Source organism: Aythya marila, assembly GCF_965140915.1.
Source record: "Aythya marila genome assembly, chromosome: 1".
NCBI lineage: Eukaryota > Metazoa > Chordata > Aves > Anseriformes > Anatidae > Aythya > Aythya marila.
This window is the reverse complement of record NC_139042.1, coordinates 86,330,641-86,354,753: the sequence shown is the minus strand read 5'-3', so window position 1 is coordinate 86,354,753 and position 24,113 is coordinate 86,330,641. Positions and strand designations below refer to the sequence as shown.

General features: G+C 35.4%; 1 protein-coding gene across 10 annotated transcripts in view; it reads left to right on the top strand.

Annotated features, from left to right (window-relative positions):
• The window catches only part of DMD (dystrophin), a 1,245,415-nt gene that overhangs the window by 986,833 nt on the left and 234,469 nt on the right, over window positions 1-24,113 (top strand). For all 10 annotated transcript variants that reach the window (XM_082770266.1, XM_082770264.1, XM_082770258.1 and 7 more), the window contains one exon: window positions 12,254-12,443. In XM_082770266.1, coding sequence (XP_082626392.1) covers window positions 12,254-12,443 — 190 coding nt within the window. The remainder of the gene's footprint in view (window positions 1-12,253; window positions 12,444-24,113) is intronic.

Genomic DNA, 24,113 nt, shown 5'->3' with positions numbered 1-24,113 from the left:
ATGCCTGTCTCCACTCTATTGAAATGTCTACAATTGTTCTTTGATGGGTTTGTCTGTTATGTATTTTTACCTTTGAAATTCATCCAGAAGAGTTAAGGTAGTGCTGGTAGAACTATCACAGAATGTGTTGTTCCATTTGAAGCTACCTTAAGGGAGTTGGGATATTTTCTGGAGGCTGTTTATATCAAACACACATCAACTCTCACTGAGTTCAACAGAACTTGAACATTTCCTGAATTTGACTCTGGAATTCCATTTTATTTTTTTTTATTTAATTTTATTTAGATGATCCTAAGGAACAGAAACTAGAACTAGAAACTAGATTTCTAGTGTCTTCTCAGTCTGAAGTGATCATTATGGAGTTTCTACAAGTATTACTCTGTATTCTAGTATTACATCTGGTTATAGCTCCTGTTGTATTACACTCTTTCTACAGTAAAACTATTTTAATCACACTCCTTCATTATCATGGGGAACTTACTCTATATTTCAGTTTTCTGTAGGAGTCTGCAACCTCCTGAATAATAAACAAGAACTACATATGTGAGATAGAGAGCAGTTCTTTACAACTAATACTACAATGTTAGATAAGCACTATAAAAAACAATAGGCAGTATGCCCTCTGCCCGTCCGTCTTATATGGATGCTAACAAGATTTGGTTACCAATTGCTTCCATCTGAATACTACTGAACTGGACCATAGCTGTGACTTTTTTTTCCTTTAGCAGTTTCTTGTGTCTTAAAATATACTGACATATAGAAATAGGTTTTGTTTGTTTGTTTGTTTTTTTTTTTTTTTTTTGTTTTGTTTTGTTTTGTTTTTGTTTTGTTTTGGTTTGGTTTGGTTTTTTGTTTGTTTGTTTTGTTTTGTTTTTGTTTGTTTGTTTGTTTGTTTTGTTTTAATATTTGGAATATATCACATAGTCAACATCTTCATGTAATGTTAGTATTACTCAGAGTCCAAGTTTCAAGTTTTAGAGGATGAAAAATGACGCATTGTGTTTGTTTAGTGTTACTGCCACTTAACTTTAGATGATGCATGGTACAATTAGAACTGCATTTGCTGCCAGCTAAGTTTTCCAGTCTGGAACCTGAGGCTTGTTTCTCTTGAATGGTAACAAATATCTGTTCTGCTGGGCTGTGGAAACACAGCCCTTAGAGGTTGTAGCTTTAAATGAAAACTGTACTAACAGTTTAATAGTATCCTTTGTGAATCCCAATTGATTTCATGTAATGCCATCAGTGCATTTTACAGTCTTATTAAATTGAGTTGTTTCTACAGTAATTAAGAGTAAGAAAACAAGTGCCTTAAGAACCTAATTATTTTCACAATCAGTTTTAATTGCAATTCACTCTCTTAGAAAGCCAAGATTTTATCTTAATAAATTGTATCTGAGTAATTAGTATGCTTTTTATGAGAAGCAATGCTGACTGTCTTGGAATCTCAAAAGAATTACATTTTGGAATCCAAGGATTCCAAAATACTCTATAATGTCTATTACAGACTGAAGTGTGAAGGGGACTGAAACAGAATGATAACCTCTTTGCTTCTTTTCTTAGGATAAGAATCCTAAAATCCAAAACAGACAAAAAAAAAATGGATTTTGTTCTGACCCTTTTCTGGCATCTCTCTTTAATGGGAATAACAGAATTATTAAATCCTATCGTCCTATGTTTTGTTGGAGCATTGCTCAAATGATACAGAAAACTAGACTGGAATCTCTTCTGTGAATTCTGGGGGAGTAAAAAGAAATACTTCAAATTTAGACTAAGGGCTATTTAAAAAGTATCTTGAGAGAATCCATCAGAACATATTTTATATCTACAAGTTATCTTTAATAATATTTTATATGTCAACTCTAATTGTGTGATGTTTATATTCCCTTTTCTTTAACCTAGCTATTCTTAACATTTTCTTTCTGGAAAATGATTAGTTTTATTTAAAATGTATTAATGGGTAGGGAATCAAAAGTAAATATAAAATGTTTTAAATAACATAAAATATAACTTTACTGAATTTTTAAAGGAATTCAAATGGTCCACTTAGTTTCATTAATGATTTTTCTGTAGTTCACACTAAGTATGATATTCTATGGTTATGATGAACATAGGAAAAATATTCAGTATTATTATGGTTTTTATATATTTAGTTATAGAACTGCACCAAGGCATCAAGGGAAGAAGATACAAAAGCAATCCGTGCAAGAAAGGCTTGTCAGAAGAAGTTCCCTCTAGTGCTCTTTATGCTTGCTATCCCATAAAGATGCATTTGGGGAGTCTGGGACCTCATGAGTGAATAGAGTGTAAGGAGCAACAGAAATTATTTTTAAAAGGTCAGCGAGGAGTTTGCCCCTGTGATAATGTAGATCCTCTGTGCTGGTAGTGTCAGATGCTTACTTGAAAAGAGGTTATTTAAAGAACCTGTACGGAAATCCGTGTGTGTGATTTTTGTGTTCCAAAGTATGATATTTCCTTTGTTTTTTGCAATCTTTCTCAGTCTGACAAATAATGGTGCAGAAGAGCTGTTGGATTAATATCTGGATTAACACTGATTTGAAACATCATGGATGTTCAGATCATCACACATAACTCTCCTTTTTTTCTCTTTCTCACCAAATATCAACAGTACTTTGATAAAGAAAAGTAAAGAAACAGTCTAAATTCAAAAATGTATTTCAGTTGCTTTAGTGTCTTCAGTAACACAGAGCATTTCAAAGGAAAATGCTGGTTTTTAATTATTTTTGTTATTTTCACAAGGGGTTTGGATATTCTGAGAAAGGCTATGATAAGTGAAGCAAGAAGCAAGCCAAAAGAAGTAGTTCACCTCTTTCACTAAAATACTTTCTTTTTCTACATTCATTGTCCTAAGTACTTAAACACCAAAAAAAAAAAAAAAAAAAAAAAAAAACACAAAACTTTAAAATAAACTTTAACTTTAACTTTTGCAATTTTACAATAGAAATGCTTGCCAGAAAAAAAAAAAAAAAAGTGTCTTGCTAAGAAGAGCAAATAATTACTATTTCAGTCTTTCATTCCCACCCCACTTTCTGCCAACAACATTTTTAGAGGACAAATTATGTGGGCTTATTACTATCATCAGGAGCCGCTTTAGGCTGTTATGATCTTAATATTTTAAGAGATTGTTATCATCTAGGGACCCTTTTGTGATCGTCATGCGAAGAGTTCCACTGAGTCCATTTCAAGACAGATGGTCTGAGCTGAAATTGGAAGTGGGTGGAAGGTTGTATTTTTTTGTTTTGTTTTGTTTTCTTTAACCCCTAGAAATAAAGAGAATCAACAGGGAACTGCCTATTTTGCAGTAGCGGTTGCCATTAATCTCTCTGTATGCAAAATTATACCTGAAATTTTAAATAATTTTACTGGTTGTTATTACCTAGTCCATATGGGTAGTGCCGCCACTACCAGTGCAGCATTGCAGATTGGTAGATCAATTTTTTTTTTTTTTTTTTTTTTTATAAAGTAAAAAAGAGAGAGAGAGAAAAAGAGAGAGAGAGTAACTGTGTATAGGAAGAGTACCCTGTCACTGGTGGGAATCCTTTCTAAATGTCTGAGTCAGCAAAATGGTGCCTGAGCTTTCTCCTTGGGCCATAACAAAAGCTTTTTTTTTTTTTTTTCTTCTTGTTTGTTCAAAGAATTTCCCCACAATGTTCTGGGGCCCCCAGCACGAGCAGCATGGTAGTATTAGAACAAGTCCAGAGGAGGGTCACAAAAATGATCAAAGGACTGGAGCACTTCTTCTATGGAAACAGGCTGAGGGAGTTGGGGTTGTTCAGTCTGAAGAAGAGAAGGCTCTGGAGAGACATCTGAGAGTGTTGTCCAAGCAATTCTTGAATTCTGTCAGGCTTGGTGCAATGACCACTTCCCTGGGGAGCCTGTTCCAGCATCCTTCCATTCTCTTGGTGAAGAACCTTTTCCTAACATCCAGCCTGAACATCCTCTGTCACAGCTCCATGCCATTCCCTCAGGTTCGGTCACTGTCACCAGACAGAAGAGATCAGTCCCTCTGCTCCCCTTGTGAGGGAGCTTCAGGATGCCATGGGGCATCCTCTTCTCCAGGCTGAACAAGTGAAGTGACCTCAGCCACTCACAATACATCTTGACCTCTAGACACTTCACATAGCTCTCCTTTGGAGTCTTCTCTAATAGTTTTATGTCCTTCTTATCTTGTAGCACCAAAGACCACACATGGTATTCAAGGTGAGGCTGTACCAGCATAGAGCTGAGTGGGACGGTCACTTCCTTTGATAGGTTAGCAAGGCTGTACTCGATGCATCCCAGGATATGGTTGGGAGATGCCAGCCTCCTGGCTGCCAAGGCACACTGTTGATTCATATTGAACTAGCCATTGACCAAAATCCCCAGATTCTTTTCTATTTAGTTGCTCTTTAGCCTCTCATCCCCCTGTCTGTACATTTATTCAGGGTTGCCACTTCCCAGGTACAGAATCTGGCACTTGCTCTTGTTAAGCTTCATATTATTCGTGATTGCCCAGACCTCTAATTTTTCAGGATCTCTCTTGAGACCTCTAATTTTTCAGGATCTCTCTTGAGGGTAGAAAGGCAAGGCCTTTCTACCCTCAAGAGAGTCAACAGCTCCTCCCAATTTAGTGTCATCTGTGAACATACTCAGTATACCTTCAAGTTATGAATCCAAGTCATTTATGAAAACATTAAATAGATCTGGCCCAAAAATAGAGCCCTGGGGAACCCTGCTAGTGACTGGACACCAGCCCCGAACTATAACTATGCTATTACTGCAATTCTTTGAGCCTGACCTGCCAGCCAATTGTTCACCCACTGTATTATGTATTTATCTAGCTGTATACTGAACATTTTGTCCAGAAAGATACTGTGAGAAATAATATTGAAAACTTTACTGGAATCCAAAAAGATTACATTAACTGGCTTCCTGTGGTCAACTAGATGGGTAGCCTTGTTGTAAAATGAAATTAAGTTCATTAGCAGGACCTTCTCCTTATGAACCCATGCTGGCTATGACCAATGACAACATTGTCCTTTAGGTGTTTTACAATAACTCCCAGAATAATCTTCTCCACAACTTTACCAGATACTGCTGTGAGACTGATAGTCTGTAACTAAGGGTTTGTTTTCATACCCTTCTTAAAAATTGTAACATAGTTTGCCATGCAGCTTTCAGTTGACTGGGACCTCTCCAGATTCCCAAGACCATTGTAAAATAATTGAGAGGTCTCCTGATGACATTAGCAGCTCTCTGAGTACCTTGGGATGATAGGTTTATATTCACCCAGGTGAGCAGCAAATCCTACACAAGTTCAGGGCTGGCTGGGAGTTTATCAGATCCACATACATGTTATAGGAAAAAATAAAAACTTTCCTAAGGAAAAACAGTAACATCTGTCATGATGGTTGAACTACAAGGAACATTTATGCAAAAGCATTATTGGAAAGATGCTCTGAGTCCCTAAATGAGGTGGCAAGCTGGTTGAGATCCAGAAAACTGCGTTAAAGCAGTACTTAGAATGCTGTCTCAGCATAGCCTTCTGTGCTCGATGGTTATCAGCCATTCCAAAGTTAATTTGCAAATTAATCACCTATTAACATGTAATAGCATTGGCTGGCACTATAGAATATAAATCCCTAGATTCTGGAAGAAAATTCCTCTAAGCAGCAATCCTAAAATAAATTTATATGGTTTGTTTTGAATTTTCATTTCAAAAAATGTCAGGAGTTTTTTTTTATTTTATTTTAATAAGAAGGTCTGTTTTAGAATTCCATGTTAAATTTTTGAATGGAAAACTATTAGTCATTTTCTCTTCATGTGTGATACCTCTTCCTGTTTCCATTCTACCGGAGACTAAATAATCCTGCCTCTTTGTGATAACTTCTTTATCAGTCCAAATTAAGGCAGTTAAAGAAGTGTTACAAGTAAGAGCTTAAATCTATTTAGTAATAAAAATTAAATGTTCCCATAAAGCTTTGCATTTGTTCCTTTGTTACACCAGCAGAAGTGATATGATCTCATGAAAAAGTGTAAACTACTTCCAGCCTTAGTAGGAAGATGCATGTAGTTCAAATTGTCTCATGATAGTTGGCCTCGGAAAAGGAAAATTCAGGTAACACATTTTTTCTTTAATTGTGTAGAATAGTAATGTCAAAAAGGAGAAAATACAGTTCTACAAAGAGGCACATGAAGTGTAGAAGTAAACCTTATATTTATGCTTTTCCAGCCAACAGTTCAGGTTATTTTATTTTACATCTCTATGTGACAAGAGTAAATCACCACAGCCTACAGGTGGAAGTGTGATTTAGCAATCTATTGAAGGCTGAGTTATGCTGTATTTCTCCATTTTATCACCATGTGGAACATTACTTTTCTGTTAGTCCATTAAAAATATTTTCTGTGCTCACTCTTCTTCAAAATATTTCTGTATCACTACATAGTGTAGTGTACAATGGTATAATGCTCTGTACTTACTATGATTTCTTTCATCTAAGCATTACAAAATATTAAGTGCTGACACTTGCAATGTGTCTTGAAATGTGGGTAAGTGTTACAACTTTAAATAGACAAACAGATATCCCAAAAGTGTGAGTGATTATTTCCAAGTTATGTAGCAAATACTACAGCTGAAGAAATATCTTGAATATCCACAGTTATGGGAGCTTTGTCCAAAATTCCCCGTGTTGTATGGCATTTAGAACTGTTGAATGAAGAACTCTTCCGGTATATTTAAACGGCACCATAATTCCCATACCTCAGCACTTTTTCCTCTTTTCAGATTTCATAACAAGGGGTTCAGTTTTTATTTTTTTTTATTTTGCTGTATATATTTGTTTGTAAGTATATCACAGTACAGATGCTGACTGTAGTTGAAAGTACTGTAGCTTGCTTACAATTAAAAGATCACACAGACTTCAGATAACTTCAGTTTTACCTGTTTATCTTCACAGGCATTTGTAAGCAGATATGTTTCAAAGTATGTGCTTTAAAAGTTCTCAGAATCACACCAGTATCTTGCAGTAGAGGCTGGTATTTTTTTCTAAACCCTTGTTAACCTCTTCCTGTGAATATAAATGTTCATGCTTATGCACTTTTTGTGTGACTCACTTCCTCTGACATGTCCTCATCTTCCACTCAACTTGAAGCCTTCAGCTAACACATTCTTACAATAGCACCATAATTTCTGTCCTGTAAAGAAACTCATATGACAATCAGAGTTGCTCAGTCCTCTGCTACTGATGTCACTAGTTCCTGAAAATTGGTGCCCAGGCTAGGTTGGGGATCATCTCACATACAAATATGTAAATTTACATACAAACGTAACATACACATTGTGTAAAATTTAGACCACTAAAGTAATTTAGTCTTGTAACCTACTAGAACCCTACCAGTCAAGAGAACGAAAATTGACTTTGAATCTAGTTCAACAGATCTTTACAGCCAGACGGGGAGGAGGCTTAATTAAATTCCAGAAATTCCCTCTGTTTTGCAGAGAGAATGTAGTTGCTTATCTTTTGAGTGTCTAGACGCAAATAAGATAAATCCCACCTTCAGTATTTCTTCCAGGAATTTGATATTTTTATGTAAAACAGAGAAAGGAAGGTTCATTTGGTTAAAAATCATTATTGTTATGATTATTTTACAGTATTTCAGCAGCATTTTGTAGTGTTCATACTATGCAAGGTTTCATTTACAGTGAAAAATTTTTCATGCTTACTTCAGATGATTCTGTGATTCTATGTTCTTTTCATACAGCTTGCGCTCACTATGAAATTAAACATGCCTTGATGATACAGGCTAAAAAGAAAACATTTGTGTTTTGTTTTTGTGCAGTAATTTCTTGTTCAATATATATATTGGAACAGGTTGCCCAGGGAGATAGTGGAGTCACAATCCCTGGGAGTGTTTAAGGAAAGCTTGGATGTGGTACTTAGAGACATGGTTTAGTGGGTGACATTGGTAGTAGGGGGATGGTTGGACCAGATGATTTTGGAGGTCTTTTCCAACCTTTATGATTCTACGATTTTTGTCTCCACTATAATTTTGTGCAAATCATCACATTCTGGATTTGATATTCAGCTTTACTCCTCATTTTCAGACCTTCTTTTCTATATTCTAACCTCATAATTTTGAAGTAATTAGAAGGACAAGTAGAGTGAAGCTTATTTATATGCTGTAGGGTTGTCAATGTAGTTAAATGTTTGTTGCATGCTAGACGTTGCAAAATTTAAAATGCAAAGTACTAGTTATTTTCTGTTAGGCGTATTAGTACGTTTATAAATAAGGAACACACTTTTGTAGGCTGGAAGAATTATTTGCTATAAGATTTCTGTGCATCATAGAATAGAAGTGCCAAAAGATTCTTGCTAATGAAAACCTTTTTCTTTACCCATATCAATAAAATACTATGTAATATTTTTCATGTAGTCTGGATTTTTCTATAAAAGATAAATTCTGATTTTGAGCAAAGCTTCTAATGGCTCTCCCTTTCCATATAATTTTCATGTGTGTTTGTGTTCTTACTTGTGGATGAAAGTAGTTTTGGATCCTACTTCTCAGGATACGTTTAAAATTAACAGTATACACAAATAAACCTAAGCTTTTTTTTTTTTTTTTTAACTTCCCATTGTGTAATTGCTGTGTATTTCCAGGATTTCAGGTCAATAGTAGTTCAAAAATATGCCTTTAATATTTTGAAGAACCGAGTGTTAAGAAAATGTTTTGCCCAATTCTGCAAAGGCTTTTGGGCACAGATATTATGAATCATGTTGCACACTACAAATTTAGTTAGCATAACACTAAAAGGCATATCTTAGAATAGAATTGTACTCTGAAGAACTAGATAAAATATTTTTGCTTTATGTATGCGTACTCCATTTCCAAATTCTATAAAATAAATGGCATGCAATTTTTGAACTAAAAATGATAAAAAGATAACTCAAAACAGCATTTTTCCGGGTAGAAGATTTTCTTTTTCTGTGTTTTGTTTTTTTTTTTTTTCTTTCTGTTTATGCTGATTTAATGTATATTGCTAGTATAGATAGCTATGATATCTATGAAATTATTTCTTAGCTAAATTAAAAGAACAGTAGACTTTTTTATTTCAGTTGTTTTACATGTGAACAGTGTCCTAACCACAAGCCTGCTCTAAGTCCATGGACAATAAAGTTAGGAAAGAGACAACTTTCACTATTCTAAAGCTGAGTGTTTCTCGTACAGCCCTTGGGGACACGTGTGGGGATACAGGTGACTCTGTAGCAGGCTGGAAGACGCTTCTCACGTAGACAGTTCTTGGAGTGGTGACAGGTAAATCTGAGATCAAAGTCCAGTCAATGTTTCAAGTTTTGAAGAATCAGTGGATGACTTTGTAGCTTGAAGTGAGACATTCAATAGCTTTCTCAGTTTTTGAACCAAAAAAAATTAAAAAAAAAATAAATCCAAGAATAAATTATTTTTCTCACAAGATGTGTGGGAAAAGTGAGATGCTGAAGGATGAAAAATATAACAGAAATATGGTAGCTGTTGTGAGAGACCTTAGGAAGGTTTGTTTCATTTAATGAAATGAAGCGATTGTACTCTCCTGTACTCTGCCTGAATTCTTCTGTTCCTACCATCTTCTGTTGCAACTCACATATATGCTTGTCAGAAAAACATGCTCTTAGTAACATGCGGTAAATTTTGTGTCGTTTTTGTTTGTTTATTTTCTTACATCAGATAATACATTAGGCTTCAGGATGATACCATTACTTCTCAGGGGGTACAACCTCTTAGGACAGCAAACAAGATTTGAAACAGAGATTAGCACTCAGAAATTTCTTGGCCTCATCTGATAAAATTATGATCAATTACCATTATGATAAATTAGAAATTTTATATCTGATAAACTCCAGTATCTTAGTCTCTGTCTAACTAGAAAACTACACGGTAGATCTATCTAGCCACATAGCCCTAGCCCCAGAAGGCAAAAGCAGGGACTGGGATGATGATGAACCACCCAGTGGAGGAGATCAGGTTTGAGACCAGCTAAGGAACCTAAAGGTGCACAAATCCATGGGTCCTGAGGAACCTGGCAGATGTAGTTGCTAAGCCACTAACCGTAATATTTGAGAAGTGATGTCAATCTGGTGAATTTCCCCCTGCCTGGAAGAGGGGAAACATAACCCCCATTTTTAAAAAAGGGGAGACCCGGGAAAGAATACAGGCCAGTCAGTCTCACCACTGTGCCCAGCAAGATCATGGAGGTTTCCTCCTGGAAACCATGCTAAGGCACATGGAAAATAAGGAAATGATTGGTGACAGCCAACATGGCTTCACTTAGGGCAGATCATGCCTGACAAATCTGGTGGCTTTCTACAACAGGGTTATGGCATTGGTAGTTAGGGGAAGAGCAACTGATATCATCTACCTGGACTTGTGCAAAGCATTTTACACTGCTGTCCCACGTGATATCCTTGTCTTGAAAATGGAGAGACATGGATTTGATGAATGGATCACTCAGCGAGTAAAGAATTGGCTGGATTGTTGCACTCAAAGAGTTGCAGTCAATGGATCAATGTCCAACTGGAAATCAGTAATCACTGGTGTTCATCGGGGGTCAGTATTGGAACTGGCATTGTTTTGCATCTTTGTTAGGGGCATCTACAGTGGGATTGAGTGAACCTTCAGCAAGTCTGCAGATGACACCGAACTGTGTGGTAAGACTGACACACTGGAGGGAAGGGATGCCATCCAGAGGGACTTGGACAGGCTTGAGAGGTGGGCCCATGTGAATCTCATGAGGTTCAACAAGAGCAAGTACAAGGTCCTGCATCTGGCTTGGGGCAATGCCAAACACAACTACAGGCTGGGCAGAAAATGGATTGAGAGCAGGAGAAGGATCTGGAGTGTTGGCTGATGAGAAGCTCAACATGAGCTGACATTGTGCGCTTGCAGCCCAGAAAGCCAACTGTATCTTGGGCGGCATCAAAAGAAGTGTGGCCAGCAGGATGAGGGAGAAGTTGTGGTAGCCCCATTCCTGGGAGTCTTTCAGGCTAGGTTGGATGGGCTTTGAGCAACCTATTTTGTTGGAAAATGTTCCTGCCCATGGCAGGGGAGTTGGAATTAGATGATCTTTAAGGTCCCTTCCAAGTCAAACCATTGTATGATTCTATGATTATATGTGCAGATAGCCAGATCACCATATGTTTGTGGAGTAAATGTTGGTGTGTATCAGATTACATTCATTCCACTTGAAGTAATGTAAATTATTAGATAACTTTACTAGGTATTTTCTGAGCTTCAAAAATTAGTCATTCATCATACAATACGCATGTAATACAACAACTAAGTAGCCTTGATAAATCTGTGGTAATGAACACTATGTCATACTTACCTGTTCATTTCTCTAAATCCATATTTAGCTCAAGTTTAATATAAAAATTTGGTGAGTACATATAGAACACCTACACTGCACATGAATGCTGATACAACTCAAATAAAAAAAAATGAAAAATTTTTTTTTCAGCACCCGGATTGCTTGGGCCTTCAAGGTTCTTTCCCAGTTTATGATTTAGCTCTTCCCCAAGGATAATATAGTAATATAGTCTTTGTACTTAAAAACTGTCTTTTATCGCGTAATTGATAGAGATGTAATTTATATCTCATTCATATTTGTTGGGGTTGGAACTAGATGATCTTTAAGGTCCCGTCCAACCTAAACCATTCTATGATTTATTTATTTTTTTTATGAAAAAACGGTAGCTCGTTTTCAGTGCAGTTTCAACAGTCTTCAAATCATCAAAACTAACAATTAAATTCATAATACTGATTAGGGTCCAGGACCTATTTTGTACTTTCTATAAATAAACAGATTTTCCCACAGTACTCTTAATGACAAATAACTAAACAATCTTTGATAAAAACAGTAGGGAATTATTTCTGATTTTTTTTTAATTATTTTTTTTTATTGTGTTTTTTTTTTTTCAGGTATAGTTGTTTCAAACAATGAAGCAGCTATTGATTTTTTTTCCTTGATTTTTAGTTTCTCTCCTCAAGAGAAAAGACTTTTTTTTTTTTAATCTAAAAAAGAACCCCACCTGCCAAACATACAATGCAAGATGCAAGTTGTATCATTGTAGCTAAGCTATCTGCAAATTCTTACCTTGATTGGTATGTGAAAAATACATGGAGTGTCTTTGTTATATTGTGATTTAATGATTGAGATTTGTTTTATTCCTGCGAGTGCTGCATTTGACTTTTTGTACTTGCACAGGGTTAATGAGCGTGAAGCTGCATTGGAATCAGCCCTACAGATGTTGCAGGTATTCTACCTGGATCTCGAAAAGTTCCTTGCTTGGCTTACAGAAGCTGAAACAACTGCTAATGTCCTGCAGGATGCTACACACAAAGAAAAGATACTAGAGGATGCCAAAACAGTTCGGGAGCTCATGAAACAGTGGCAGGTAAGTCAAGTGCTTCTGTTCAGAGGCATGTCAGTTATCCAAAGTGGTATTTCCCCTCTGTCCCCCCAGTATGCAGCTACTCAACAAAACTGAAATTGTTTTGGAAAAGAACTGATTCTGCTACTAACCCTTAAGTGTTGCTGTGGCAATTGTTATAGAGAGCTAAGGTGAGTTACACTATGATTCCGTCTGACATTTTTCAGTATATATTACATTTGAAACAGGGTCTTGCTTTAAAAATGAACAGAAAGGAAACTTTGCTGAAATGGGCTTTTAGCATTGCTGTTGTTGTTTTTTATCACATAAAAATGAATTACTCTGCCAAGTTACAGTCTTGAATTGAGCACTTGACAGAGATGAGAGTTTATTATTCAGTTCTGATATTTAGAGAGGTTATATAAATTGTGTCTGGTTTATTCTCTGTAGCTTAACTGAATTAGTTTTCCTCTATTACTTTCAAATATGTGAAAAATGTTAATCTGGTATTTGGCTGATTATTGCAACAGCTTGTTGACAATAATAAAAAGAAATAATGATTAAAAAATTCATAGCAAATGGCTGGACAGTTTTCAGACAGTTGATTCCTCTGAAAACCAAAAATCTTTAAAGAGAGAGAGAGAGAGAATGTTTGCATTTGGTGTTCTGGAGAATCTGGAGGAGAAAGAATAATCAGTTGAGATGGTGCTATTAAAATATATTGTTATACTTTCTTTGTACTATCTTCATTATTATGAAGTGTATGTCTGTGTGGTGAGTTCTTAGATGTCTTAAATATGAGGTTGGCTGGATGGTTGGAAGGCCTTTCATACAGAACTCCTTGACAGTAGATGATTTTTATGTTGACATTGAAATCAAAACTGGAAATTCACTGAAGGCTCTATTCTTTATTTCTGAAAAACATCATTTAAAAAATTATACTTGTAAGTGATAATGTGGAGTACACTGGATAGAATACTACTTTTTTTTTTTTTTTCACTACTGTATTAATCCATAGTTCGATTATATTACTGAACTGCTGTTAAATTCCATTATGGTGGAGTTTAAAATCTAAAAGTTGTGGCATTGAAGAGAAGCAAAATCGGAATCACATTTTTAATAGTGAGATTTCTTTACACTAATTGCATTTTATTCTAATACACCTTAAGTCTCTGTGTATTTCTGACTTCTGTTGGCGTGAACCTGGAGAGCAGATTTGTGCAGAAGATAGTTCTCTGCTGAACAGTTAATCTTCAATACTGGCCGTTTTTTTTTATATTCTGTAGATTAGGTTGTTTGTTGGTACTAGCATTTAAACAATTGAATTATCAGGTATTTGCAGAAGATTTGTTTGTGATTTTTTTTTAATGTGATCATTGAAAAATGGGTTATCTGACGAATTAGAGATTCTTAAAAAATTAGGTCAAAAGCATCTTTCTTAAATGTAATGGAGCTTTGCAGACCTTTCCAACTAGTACCTATCTTTCCAACTAGTATCTTTGTTTTGTTTTGTTTTTCAATTTCCACATAAGAACCATTCACAACTGTAGACAAACAAAAAAATAAATGGAGACAAGTCCTTTTCCCCGTAAATAAATAGCGAAGTACTTAAAAATCCACCATATAAACAATTGTTTTGAACTGTAAACCTTTTTTTGTGTAAAGATTTTTTATGCACTTAAAATGAGATGTGAGATTAAATTTTAAATTATTCTTTCCAGGTTTTTGGTACATAAATATCATTTTAGGTAGGAAGGGTAAAAACTAACCCATACTTGCAATTTCATTTGCAAAGAGCAAACATCATTCTATTCACTAATCTTAGTGGTACAAGAAATATTATTCTTATATTTTAAAAGAAACATTGGTATGCTGAGGCAAAAAAACAGCAGTTTTGCAGTCTTTTGCTTCCAAAAGATTTACACATACCTGTCCAGCAGTAGCACAAAAATTATGGACTTTTGGTGATTATAGAACCAAATATTTTGGTAGTGGATTTTTTTTTTTTTTTAATTTTTATTTGTTTCTTATTTGCATCTGCGTGATGATCTGCCTGTGTGTGAATAGACTTGCTTGTCTTCATGAGCTATCTGCCTATTGCTGTTTCTGTCAGCCTCTTTATGCCATTTTTAAGCCTCCAGAAGAAATCTTATAATTCACAAGCAGAAGTGGATTTTCAATGTCCTTCTCCTGAATGGAGTCTGATTGCTATCTGTCTAAAAGCTGGAAGAGTTGTTCTCTTCCCCCCTATCTTCCTCTTCCACCCCCAACCCCCCTTTCTCAAGTAGCAGGAAAGTTCCTTTTTTTTTTTTTTTTTTTTTTTTTTCCTAAGAGGCAAAAAGGAAATAAGGAGAGTTCTGTTCAAGTAAACAGAATACTGCTGAATACTGCTTTGTTTAGAAATCATTATTGGGAAAGACAATTTTTTCCTGTATTTTTTCAAGAGCTACAGTAAAGTGTCCATCGAAGATTTTCATCTTCTTCCCTTTCATTAAATTATCACTTATTTGAAACATAGTGATTAACTATAAGTAATTTAAAAGGATGCATCTTTTCACTAGTGTGTGTTCTTAGTGATCAGAGCATCATAGCATCATCTTTTATTTTTATTTTTTTTCTAGAATAGGGACTTCAATAACAGCAAATGCTTTAAGTGCAGGAAAGTGTAAATGATGTGAAATGTGTAGTGTGTTTGTTTACCCAGTAATACAATGTATGAACATTATGTGGTGACTGCAGCTTTGTCTGGAGACTTGGCATCGTTCTCAAAGGATAAATGATGCTTTTGTAGCAATTCAACATTACTGGAGGGGGACATATGTGCAGAAGAAAATACAAACTTCCATAAACTTTAGCTCCTTTATTAGGAACTGTTTTTTTTGTTTTGTTTTGTTTTGTTTTTTTCCTGATGATGAGTGTCATACAAAATGATTGGACAATAGCAGTAAAAGTTGGAAACAAATTATGAATGTATTAGTAGGTACTATGGCTACAAATATGCTAGCAAGTTAAATGTGTCCCTGATCTGTCTCTGGCACTAAGGCTGACTGTCACTAAAAAGCTACATCCATGTTCATGAACTGTTCTACAGTTAAAAAAGTCAAATATGCTATGTTTCTTATGTAAAACTTTTAATTTAAAAAAAAACAACTGAATGACATAAAAAAAAAAGGTAAATGTATGCAATAATCTGAGAATGCTCAGCTGTGATAATGAGTAAATTAATGTGAATCGTTAGGAAAAACAATATTGGCAATAATCATAACACAGTGGTCCATATCATTAGTCACATTGTAAAAACTTGGTAACTTGTTCAATCAAAAGGAGAACCAGGAAACCTGGAGCATCATTTATATTAGAGAAGAAATAAGTAATTAGAAAAAAAAAACTTTGTCCAAAGTAGCAGAGATAATAGCATGATGATCATTGCAGAAGAATTATGTAAGGAAGAATTTTTGGCATCCTAACTAATGGCTTTGGAAGCATGATACCTATAAAGAGGTACCTATATCTGTATCTAAACAGCTTCCCAGCAGGTGTCTTCCTCAAGCACAGGAAAGACTAACTGCTTTCAGCTACGGCTACATTTTTCCAATTAACAGTTTGTTTTCCATATGAAATCAGATTTTTATTTTTTTTTCTCATGTAAGGCTGGATCTAGATCTTAGGAAGTAAAACAGAAAGGTAATTTCTGATTAAAGATTACTGTCTCCCAGGTCTTTTGAAATAAAGTTTTAAAAATTTCGTTTATGGAATTCCCAGAATTTACGCTTAAATATGGTGTATGGAATTAGATCTGCAGTTTCTATCTTGTTCTTTATGAAGTTGCATGAACTCATATAATGTGAAAAAAGAAAAAAAAAGCCATTATGAGTGCTGAAATGTTACAATTCTGTTTTAACTTACTACTTCTAGGCAATTATAAAGCAATGTTTTGGTGAAGAATTATGTCACCAGACAATGAAAAAAATAAACTTCTTAGTTTGGTCCTCACATTTTGAGGTGCTTCTTTTTTCTTTGCATGTTCAGAAACAATTTGATCAAATGTCACTAATAAAGATAAATCTTTTTCTGATACTTAGAAATTCATTCATTAGCAGAGGGAGAAGGTGAAACTTAACTGCGCATTCTAATTGCCTGATGATGTAATTATATTTAATGGTTGCACTATAAATACGGAGCTTGTTTATATAAGCATGTATTTGTATGCATCGTTTGTCTGAACTGACAACAACGTAATATTTGAGGTGATTCACACTTCTAGAACACTTTCTGGAGAATTTTCAAGGGTACAAGCCAGTTACTTCTAAGACTTGCATAATTGTGGTGATTTTCATTGTCTAATTTAAATACACCATGTGTTCCCATGAGGCCTGATTTGATGCAGAAACATATGGGAAATGAATTTTACTTTGTGTTTTCTTACTTCTAGAGATATGAACTCTCAACTGTGTTAATTACTCGTCTGGTTTGCCTTTCCAGTAATAATCATATGTGACATTTTATACAGCTTAAATAATATTGGGTATAAATTTGAAATTTATGTGGATTTACCCCATTATTTTAAGAATGCAGTGATTGTATATTAAGTCTGTAGATGTATTTACTCAAATATTTTATCACTGAAGTTTGACAAAGAATACTGCATGTGACACCTATTCAAACAGTAGCTAAAGAGTGCTTTCACAGATAACCAAATGTATCTGAAATAACCTACAGTGTTGACCAATAAAGACTAGAAGTATGACAGCATAATACATTAATAGCTACATTAATAATTTTGGCTTGGAATGTGTAGCAATTTTTTTTTACTAACTTCATGCTTACTTAACCTATGATCTAGGTAGATTTCATTTAGATTCAGGAGTTTGAGTGTTAATAATAAGAAAAATATGCAGTGCCTTAAGTTATGTCTAGGAATGTTTAATATGGGCAGTACCCACATCTTCTCGCACTACCTAAACCAAGGTACATGAACTGAACTCAAGGTGTTCTTGTTTCTTCTATTCCCGTCAATACTTCAGAAGTGTTCAGCTATTTTTAAGGTTTCCAGGCTGTTTTCGCAACAGTAGGAAGCTGAGACGGATACATGTTCCTGACTCTTCTCAGTTACTGAGCAACACAGGTTCTTTGAGAGAATAAATTTTCCAACTTGATTTCAAACATAATTTACATATAATTGCCCAGCACACTTAATTTTATGAGATGATATATTAATTGGATGATGAATCTGAAAATAGAGAAGAGTATCTGTAATATTCTTGCTCAGTTCAGTGGAGGTCACTAATAATTATTCAATAATAGTTAATTTTCTAGTACTTACCTCATGGTCAGTTAATGCTTAGTGGCTATGGCACTTATGGTGGGGGGAAGAAGAAGGAACTAGGCTCTTTTCAGGGGTGTCCGGAGACAGGACAAAGGGCAGTGAGTGCCAACAGAAACATGGGAGATTCCATAAGGAAAAACAAAACATGCTGAGTGTAGTCATATAGTGAAACACGATATCCAAATGAATCAGTGATCTCCATTCTTGGAGACCTACAAAAACCAGCTGGACATGCTTGGAGCAACCTGCTCCAGTGGGATTGGGTCAGATGATCACTAGAGGTCCCTTCCTGCCTTGACCATTTTTGTGATTTGTAATCTGATCACATAATCTCTGGACACACAGTCAATCATTCTGTAGACTATTTTTTTTATTATTATTATTTAAATATACAAATGGTAAAGCATTAACATGGTTTAGTAATAAGAAACTGAAATCCTTGCTATTTCTTGAGAAAACTTCATAAAGATCCTTCCAGGAGCTCCTGAGTCACATGTCTAAGTAAGTGAGGAGGAAAACCAAACAGCAAAAAGAAAAAGATCAAGTGACGGAGAAGGGACCACAGAGAATAAAAATAATTACACATTTTTAAGTGACTGATTGCTAGAAACTGATGGGGAGACTGAAAGGTGAAAGCTAGGCATAAATGTTGAAAGTAGTACAAGTATTTTTAGCATAAATTAAAGTTCAGTATTTTTTCCTTATCTAACCCCACAACCTTTGGCCTTCAAGGTTTTTTCTCTTAATCCATTACTCTTACACCTAAAATAACAATTTCCTCAGGAGTCATCATTGAGTCATCATGAAAGATGAGTTTTGCTTGAACTAATAGTTTTTTGAATTGGATTTACCTTTGTGTAGTGTGTTATCTGATTGATGCTTCCAGGAAAGCAGAGTAGGAAATGCTAGCATAGTCCTGGGCTGAGACTGCCTCCAGTCTACAGTACTTCTAATTAGGTCCATTCATACTAAGCTACTAGTTTGCTACTAAGACCATATATTCACATATTCTGGTTAAAAAAAAAAAAAAAAAAAGTGTTTTGTGTTGATACCTCTATTTGTAATTGAATTAATTGGGTGGATGGGAAAGGAGCAGTTCACAATATGGGAGCTTCTGGTAAATCTGACAACCTATCAATGTGTAGTGTGTACAAATATGCTTCTGAAGAACAAGACAAAGATTTTGTCTATGTTCAATCAGGTTTTCTGGTGTGTTTTCTATTTTTATTTTATGAACCATAGAAAGATATGATAGATGCAATACTCCAGTGGCATAAATAGCCAGTATAGCTTAATGCCTTACCTCTCAACTACGTTATGATTAATATGCCACTGTGGAAAGCATTGTAGATAAGAACATTGTTGGTTCAAAGAATATGTAATATATAATCACATAAAAATAGATAAAATTGGTGAAATCAATGAGATCCCTTGTGCACAGGTATAAACGTGTATTTATGTTTGAAGCTTTAAGTCCTGAAAGATGCACAAATAGATAACCCTTTCGAATGCTTTCTGAAAATAATTCTTCAAATCAGTTCTGAAAATGTTTAGTTATATTGGTTTTATATTGCTACAGTTTATCATCTGAATTGGGTTTGCTGCTTTATGATTTCTTTTTCCTTCTCTAAGAAGTAAGTTTTATTAAAAAGACTGCTTAACACCAGAGCATGTGGTCAAGCAGCATCTTATAATTTTGATATAATGGTATTCTTGCTATCTTTTGAGACTGATTTTGCTTGATTCAAACAGCAATGGCAATTTCAGTGTTGTTTCTGTATCATGATGTGCCTTGATATAGAAAAGGATGTTAGAAAGGGGAACAGGAAGTTTCAGGGAGAGGGAGGGACATTACGCAGAAAGAGAAAAGCTATAAAATGGAGCAGCTGTGTAGAGTAAAGTTACTTCATGGCGCTGAATATATTCACAGAGAGTTTTAGCTGATGATTCTCAATGGGGAAGGCAGTGTCCCAGCTGTTCATCTGAACTGGATATCAAAGTGGTCAGGAAATCAGCAAGAAAACAATGTAGATGTTGCTACTTTTTTCAGACACTGTAACTGTTTTAGTTTGGGTAATCTTAATTATAAAACCAGTAAATGGATTGATGCTGAATCTAGGAATGGATAGAGCAACATATGTATTCTGCTTCTGGCACTCTTCAGTTCTTCTCTGAACTTCCCTAAATTTAGAACAAAACCATAATCAGTGTTATTTTTCTTTTAGAAAATAATATTATGCTTCCTTTAAGTGATTTAGTACTTAGTTACTAGAGCGAGATGTAAATATTCTTAAAACTTATTGCCAGGGAAAATAATTAACTCTCAATTGTCAGAAGTCTTATATATAAAGTGGGTGTTTATAAAAAAGAATAACGAATTTTTGTCCTTTAATTTCTCATTTACATGTATATACATAGTCAAGTTAGAAGAAAAATCACATTTGTCAAATATGTTAAAAAGCATAATATATGCTCACTCAGTTGACTTATGTTTTTCTCTTTAAAAGTTTATTGAGCGCACCAGAAGGATGGCCCTAAGAAATTTATTTGCATAATGTGATGTAGTGAAGTAACAAAAGGAGAAAAATAAGACCTATTCTTAATTCTCCTCTTACGTTACTTTTCCTTAGAAAATTTCCAAGAAACTGAGTATTTCTTCACTTTGGCAAAGTGTTTCAGCTCCTTTATGAAGGAAATTTCCTTCACAAAATACTGCTCCAAGCATTGGGTTTCTCAGTGTTCCAGGAAGAGGTTTTCACTGCTTCAGCTCATGTAGCTGTCAGGACAGGTGAATGGGCACAGCTATGAAACTACTCTGTGGCTTCAATAATCAGTCAGATATCTGTGTGTCAGTCTTTTGTGAGACTCTGCTGTATTGCTGACTGCTGCTGCTTCTGAGGACAGGTGAGAGAGCAGGGTAAGAAGGAGACAAGAACCTCAACCTGAGTGCTGGAATCTATTTGCTGTTGCTACAGCATTTTATCCAAGTGGTTTTGATAGCAGTAACTAACTAAGCCCAGGGAAATTATTTTTCTGGGTGCTTGAATGGTGAGGCTAAGCAGACCTCAGGAAATGGTAAAGAAGGGAAACATAGTGGGCAGTAAGTTTACCTGATAGCCCATACATGCAAAGGGCAGATCTCTCTGATTTGGGGTGTGCAAAAAGGACATGATACCCACTTTTAGACTTGTCTTAATCTTTTTTTCTCTCTCCATACATTTACTGTCTCTTGTCACTTTTTTTATTAGATATTTTGGTCATTGAGGCAGGGAGGATTCTTTTTAGGGTTACAATATGTTATTAAGGGTATTTACGCCAAATTATTCTCAGAGTCTGATTTAATAGGTTATCTACCCTTCTGGATGATCTGTGATTTACATACCCTAGCTTAGGGCCCTTTGCAACTTGAATTGAAGTGACTGCAATAATACAGTAGGGTCTTTGCACGAGTTCTTTTGTGTGGAATAACTCTGCTGAATAAGAATAGTGATGGGAGAGGCCATAAGCAGGAGAGGTCTGAATCTTAATTCTCTATTCTTACCTCAGAAAATTTGCAGATATGTTCAGTTGACTAGATTAGGACATCTGAAACAGAACGGCAGTTTGTATGAACTGCTATAGCAGACAAAGGCACATAGTTCTTACTAGCTGGTTATTTCAATTGATTTTAGTATAATATACTAACAGTCACCAGAGGTGTTGGTATGTGAGTGAAAGCATGTGGACTCTTGATTTAAAATAAATGATTTTTCTATTGCCTATAAGATTGAAAAGATAATGCAATAACTAAATAAATAGGCCATGAGCATCAAAAAGCTACTGTTATAAGTTCAGAAGATGATCATTTTTTATTTTCTGGTACCTTTCTTGATTTGCATATTTTTTGCAGGTTAGAAATCCATATAGCTTACAGAAGCCTGATTGACAAATTTATATCAGTCAAAAAGATCTTCTGCCAGATTACACTGGTAATTTGTTGTGAAATAATTGATTGAACCCTCAATAAACTATTTTCTTTTTAATGTCAGAAATTTAATATCTTCTATGTGAATCAGATGTTACTTTCATGTGAGCATTGCCAATGGAGCAAATATGAGCTAACCAGTAACTAAGCAGAATAAAGGTGTAAATTATCTCCTGTCCAGACCATACATAGTATACAATATTAAACGCGCTTAATTTTAATATGTACCTCTTGCTGCTGGGCTAGACAAAATTTTAAATTTTAACGACTGTTTATCCAGTATACTGAAACCACTTCACTGTGAATAAAAATAAATAAATAAATAAATAAACAAATAAACAAATAAATAAATAGCAAGGCACACTTCTTAGGGGATTAAATGCTGAAAGTAAAAGATTGAGTCACTAAATTTTATTGTTGAACTTCAAAGGTCTTTTGCTTGGGAAAACTTACAGTTGTTCTCTTATTTATTGTCCTGTTTATATCAAAGTGTGTTTCAATGAAATGGCAAATCCTTTCTTCCCATAAACTGAAAACCTGTTGGAAGCTGTTAGATCAAAGCTACAAAATAAACCTGTTCCAACTTACATTACCACAGTTACAGACACAACAGTATATTAACCTCAACAGTTCATCTTTCTTTTTAACTACAAGAGTATTGTAATTCCATATCTCAAGAGTTAGAGATGCAACAATGTTTAAACTGCAGCTAATTGGTTGGCTTTAAAAAACAATATTAGCCAATTTGTCTTCTAATTTTGTTATATGGAAAAACATGGAAGTTTAGTCCTGCCTGAAAATTATTGCAAAAAATGTTATTTCTGCAATGTGAACTATTATTTCATTATTTTGTGTTTCATGTTAGGCATCTAAGCTATAGGTTTTACACCCAGGTGGTGAAGTGCTGTGTGCCACCTCAGGTAAAACAGGATCATTACTCATTTTAATCCAGCTCTGTGGTTAAGGCACGAAAGAAGAAAGGCCACATGTTGCTCTTAGAAATTAGAGCAAACTTTCAGCTGTATTTACACTTCCGCAACTGTGAATTCCTCACGCTAAGCTTAATCTCGAGAGGCAAGTCCTGTTGATCTCAAAAGGAATTTTGCAGATCATCAACAGCTGTTGTATATAGCTCACTGCAGAGACTCTGAACCAGGCATGGGGGTGAGATGGAGTAAAGGGAGAGGAAGCAATGTATTTTATTTATTTATTTATTTATCTATTTATTTATTTATTTATTTTGGGGGGGGAAGGAGAGAGGGTGTTAATTTTTTATTTTGTTGTTATTTTAATATTTCTCTAAGATCTTTACAACACCTGGAGGTTGGCATTTTTCATACCAAAGAGTTATTGATATTTAGAACAAAATATAGTCATCCAATTTGCTGGAGTTTAAAAAGATGTTATATTCTATAAAGGGCAAGAAGGAGGATCCAAGGAATTACAGGTCTGACCTCAGTCCCAGGGAAGGTTATGGAGCAGAACATCTTGGGTGCCATCACAAAATCAAGTGATCAGAAGCAGCCAGAATGGGTTTATAAAGGGCAGGTCCTGGCTGACTAACCTGAGCTCCTTCTACATGTATGACACAAGATGACCAGCTTAGTAGATGAGCAAAAGACTGTGGCCTGGATTTTAGTAAAGAATTTGACACCATCTCCCACAGTATTCTCTATTCTGGAAAAACTGGCTGTTCATCACTCAGACTTCGCACAGGTCACTGTGTGAAGAACTGGCGGAATGGCTGGGCTCAAAGAGATGCAATGAATAGGCTTCAGTCCAGTTGGTGGCTGGTCACCAGTGGTGTTCCCCTGGGGTTTTTTGAGGACAGTTTTGTTTCACAGTCTTATCAGTGAGCTGGATACGAGGATGGAGTGCACCCTTAGTAAGTTCATAGATGATACCAAGTTAGGCAGGCCTGCTGATCTGCTTGAGGGTAGGAAGACTCTGCAGGACTTGGATATACTAGATCCATGGGTCAAGTCCAACTGCATGACTACAGCTGGGGACATAACTTCATGCATTGGTATACACTTGGGGAAGAGTTGCTCAGAAGAAAAGGATCTGGGGTGCTGGTTGACAGCTGGGTGAACATGAGCCAGCAGCACACCCAGATGGCCAGGAGGGCCAATGGAATGCATCAGAAATAACGTGGCCAGCAGGATTATGGAGGGAATTGTTGCTTTGTAGGTAGCACCGGTGAGACCACACCTCAAATTACTATGCTCTGCTTTGGGCCCCTTTCTATAAGAAAGGTATTGAGTTGCTCAAGTGTGTGCAGAGTAGAACAACAAAGCTAGTGAACAGACTGAAAAACAAGTTTTTTGAGGAGTGATTCATAACTTTTTCACTTTGTCTAAGCTATTGGAAACAAATAGAGACAGCCTAGACCTGACAGAAATAG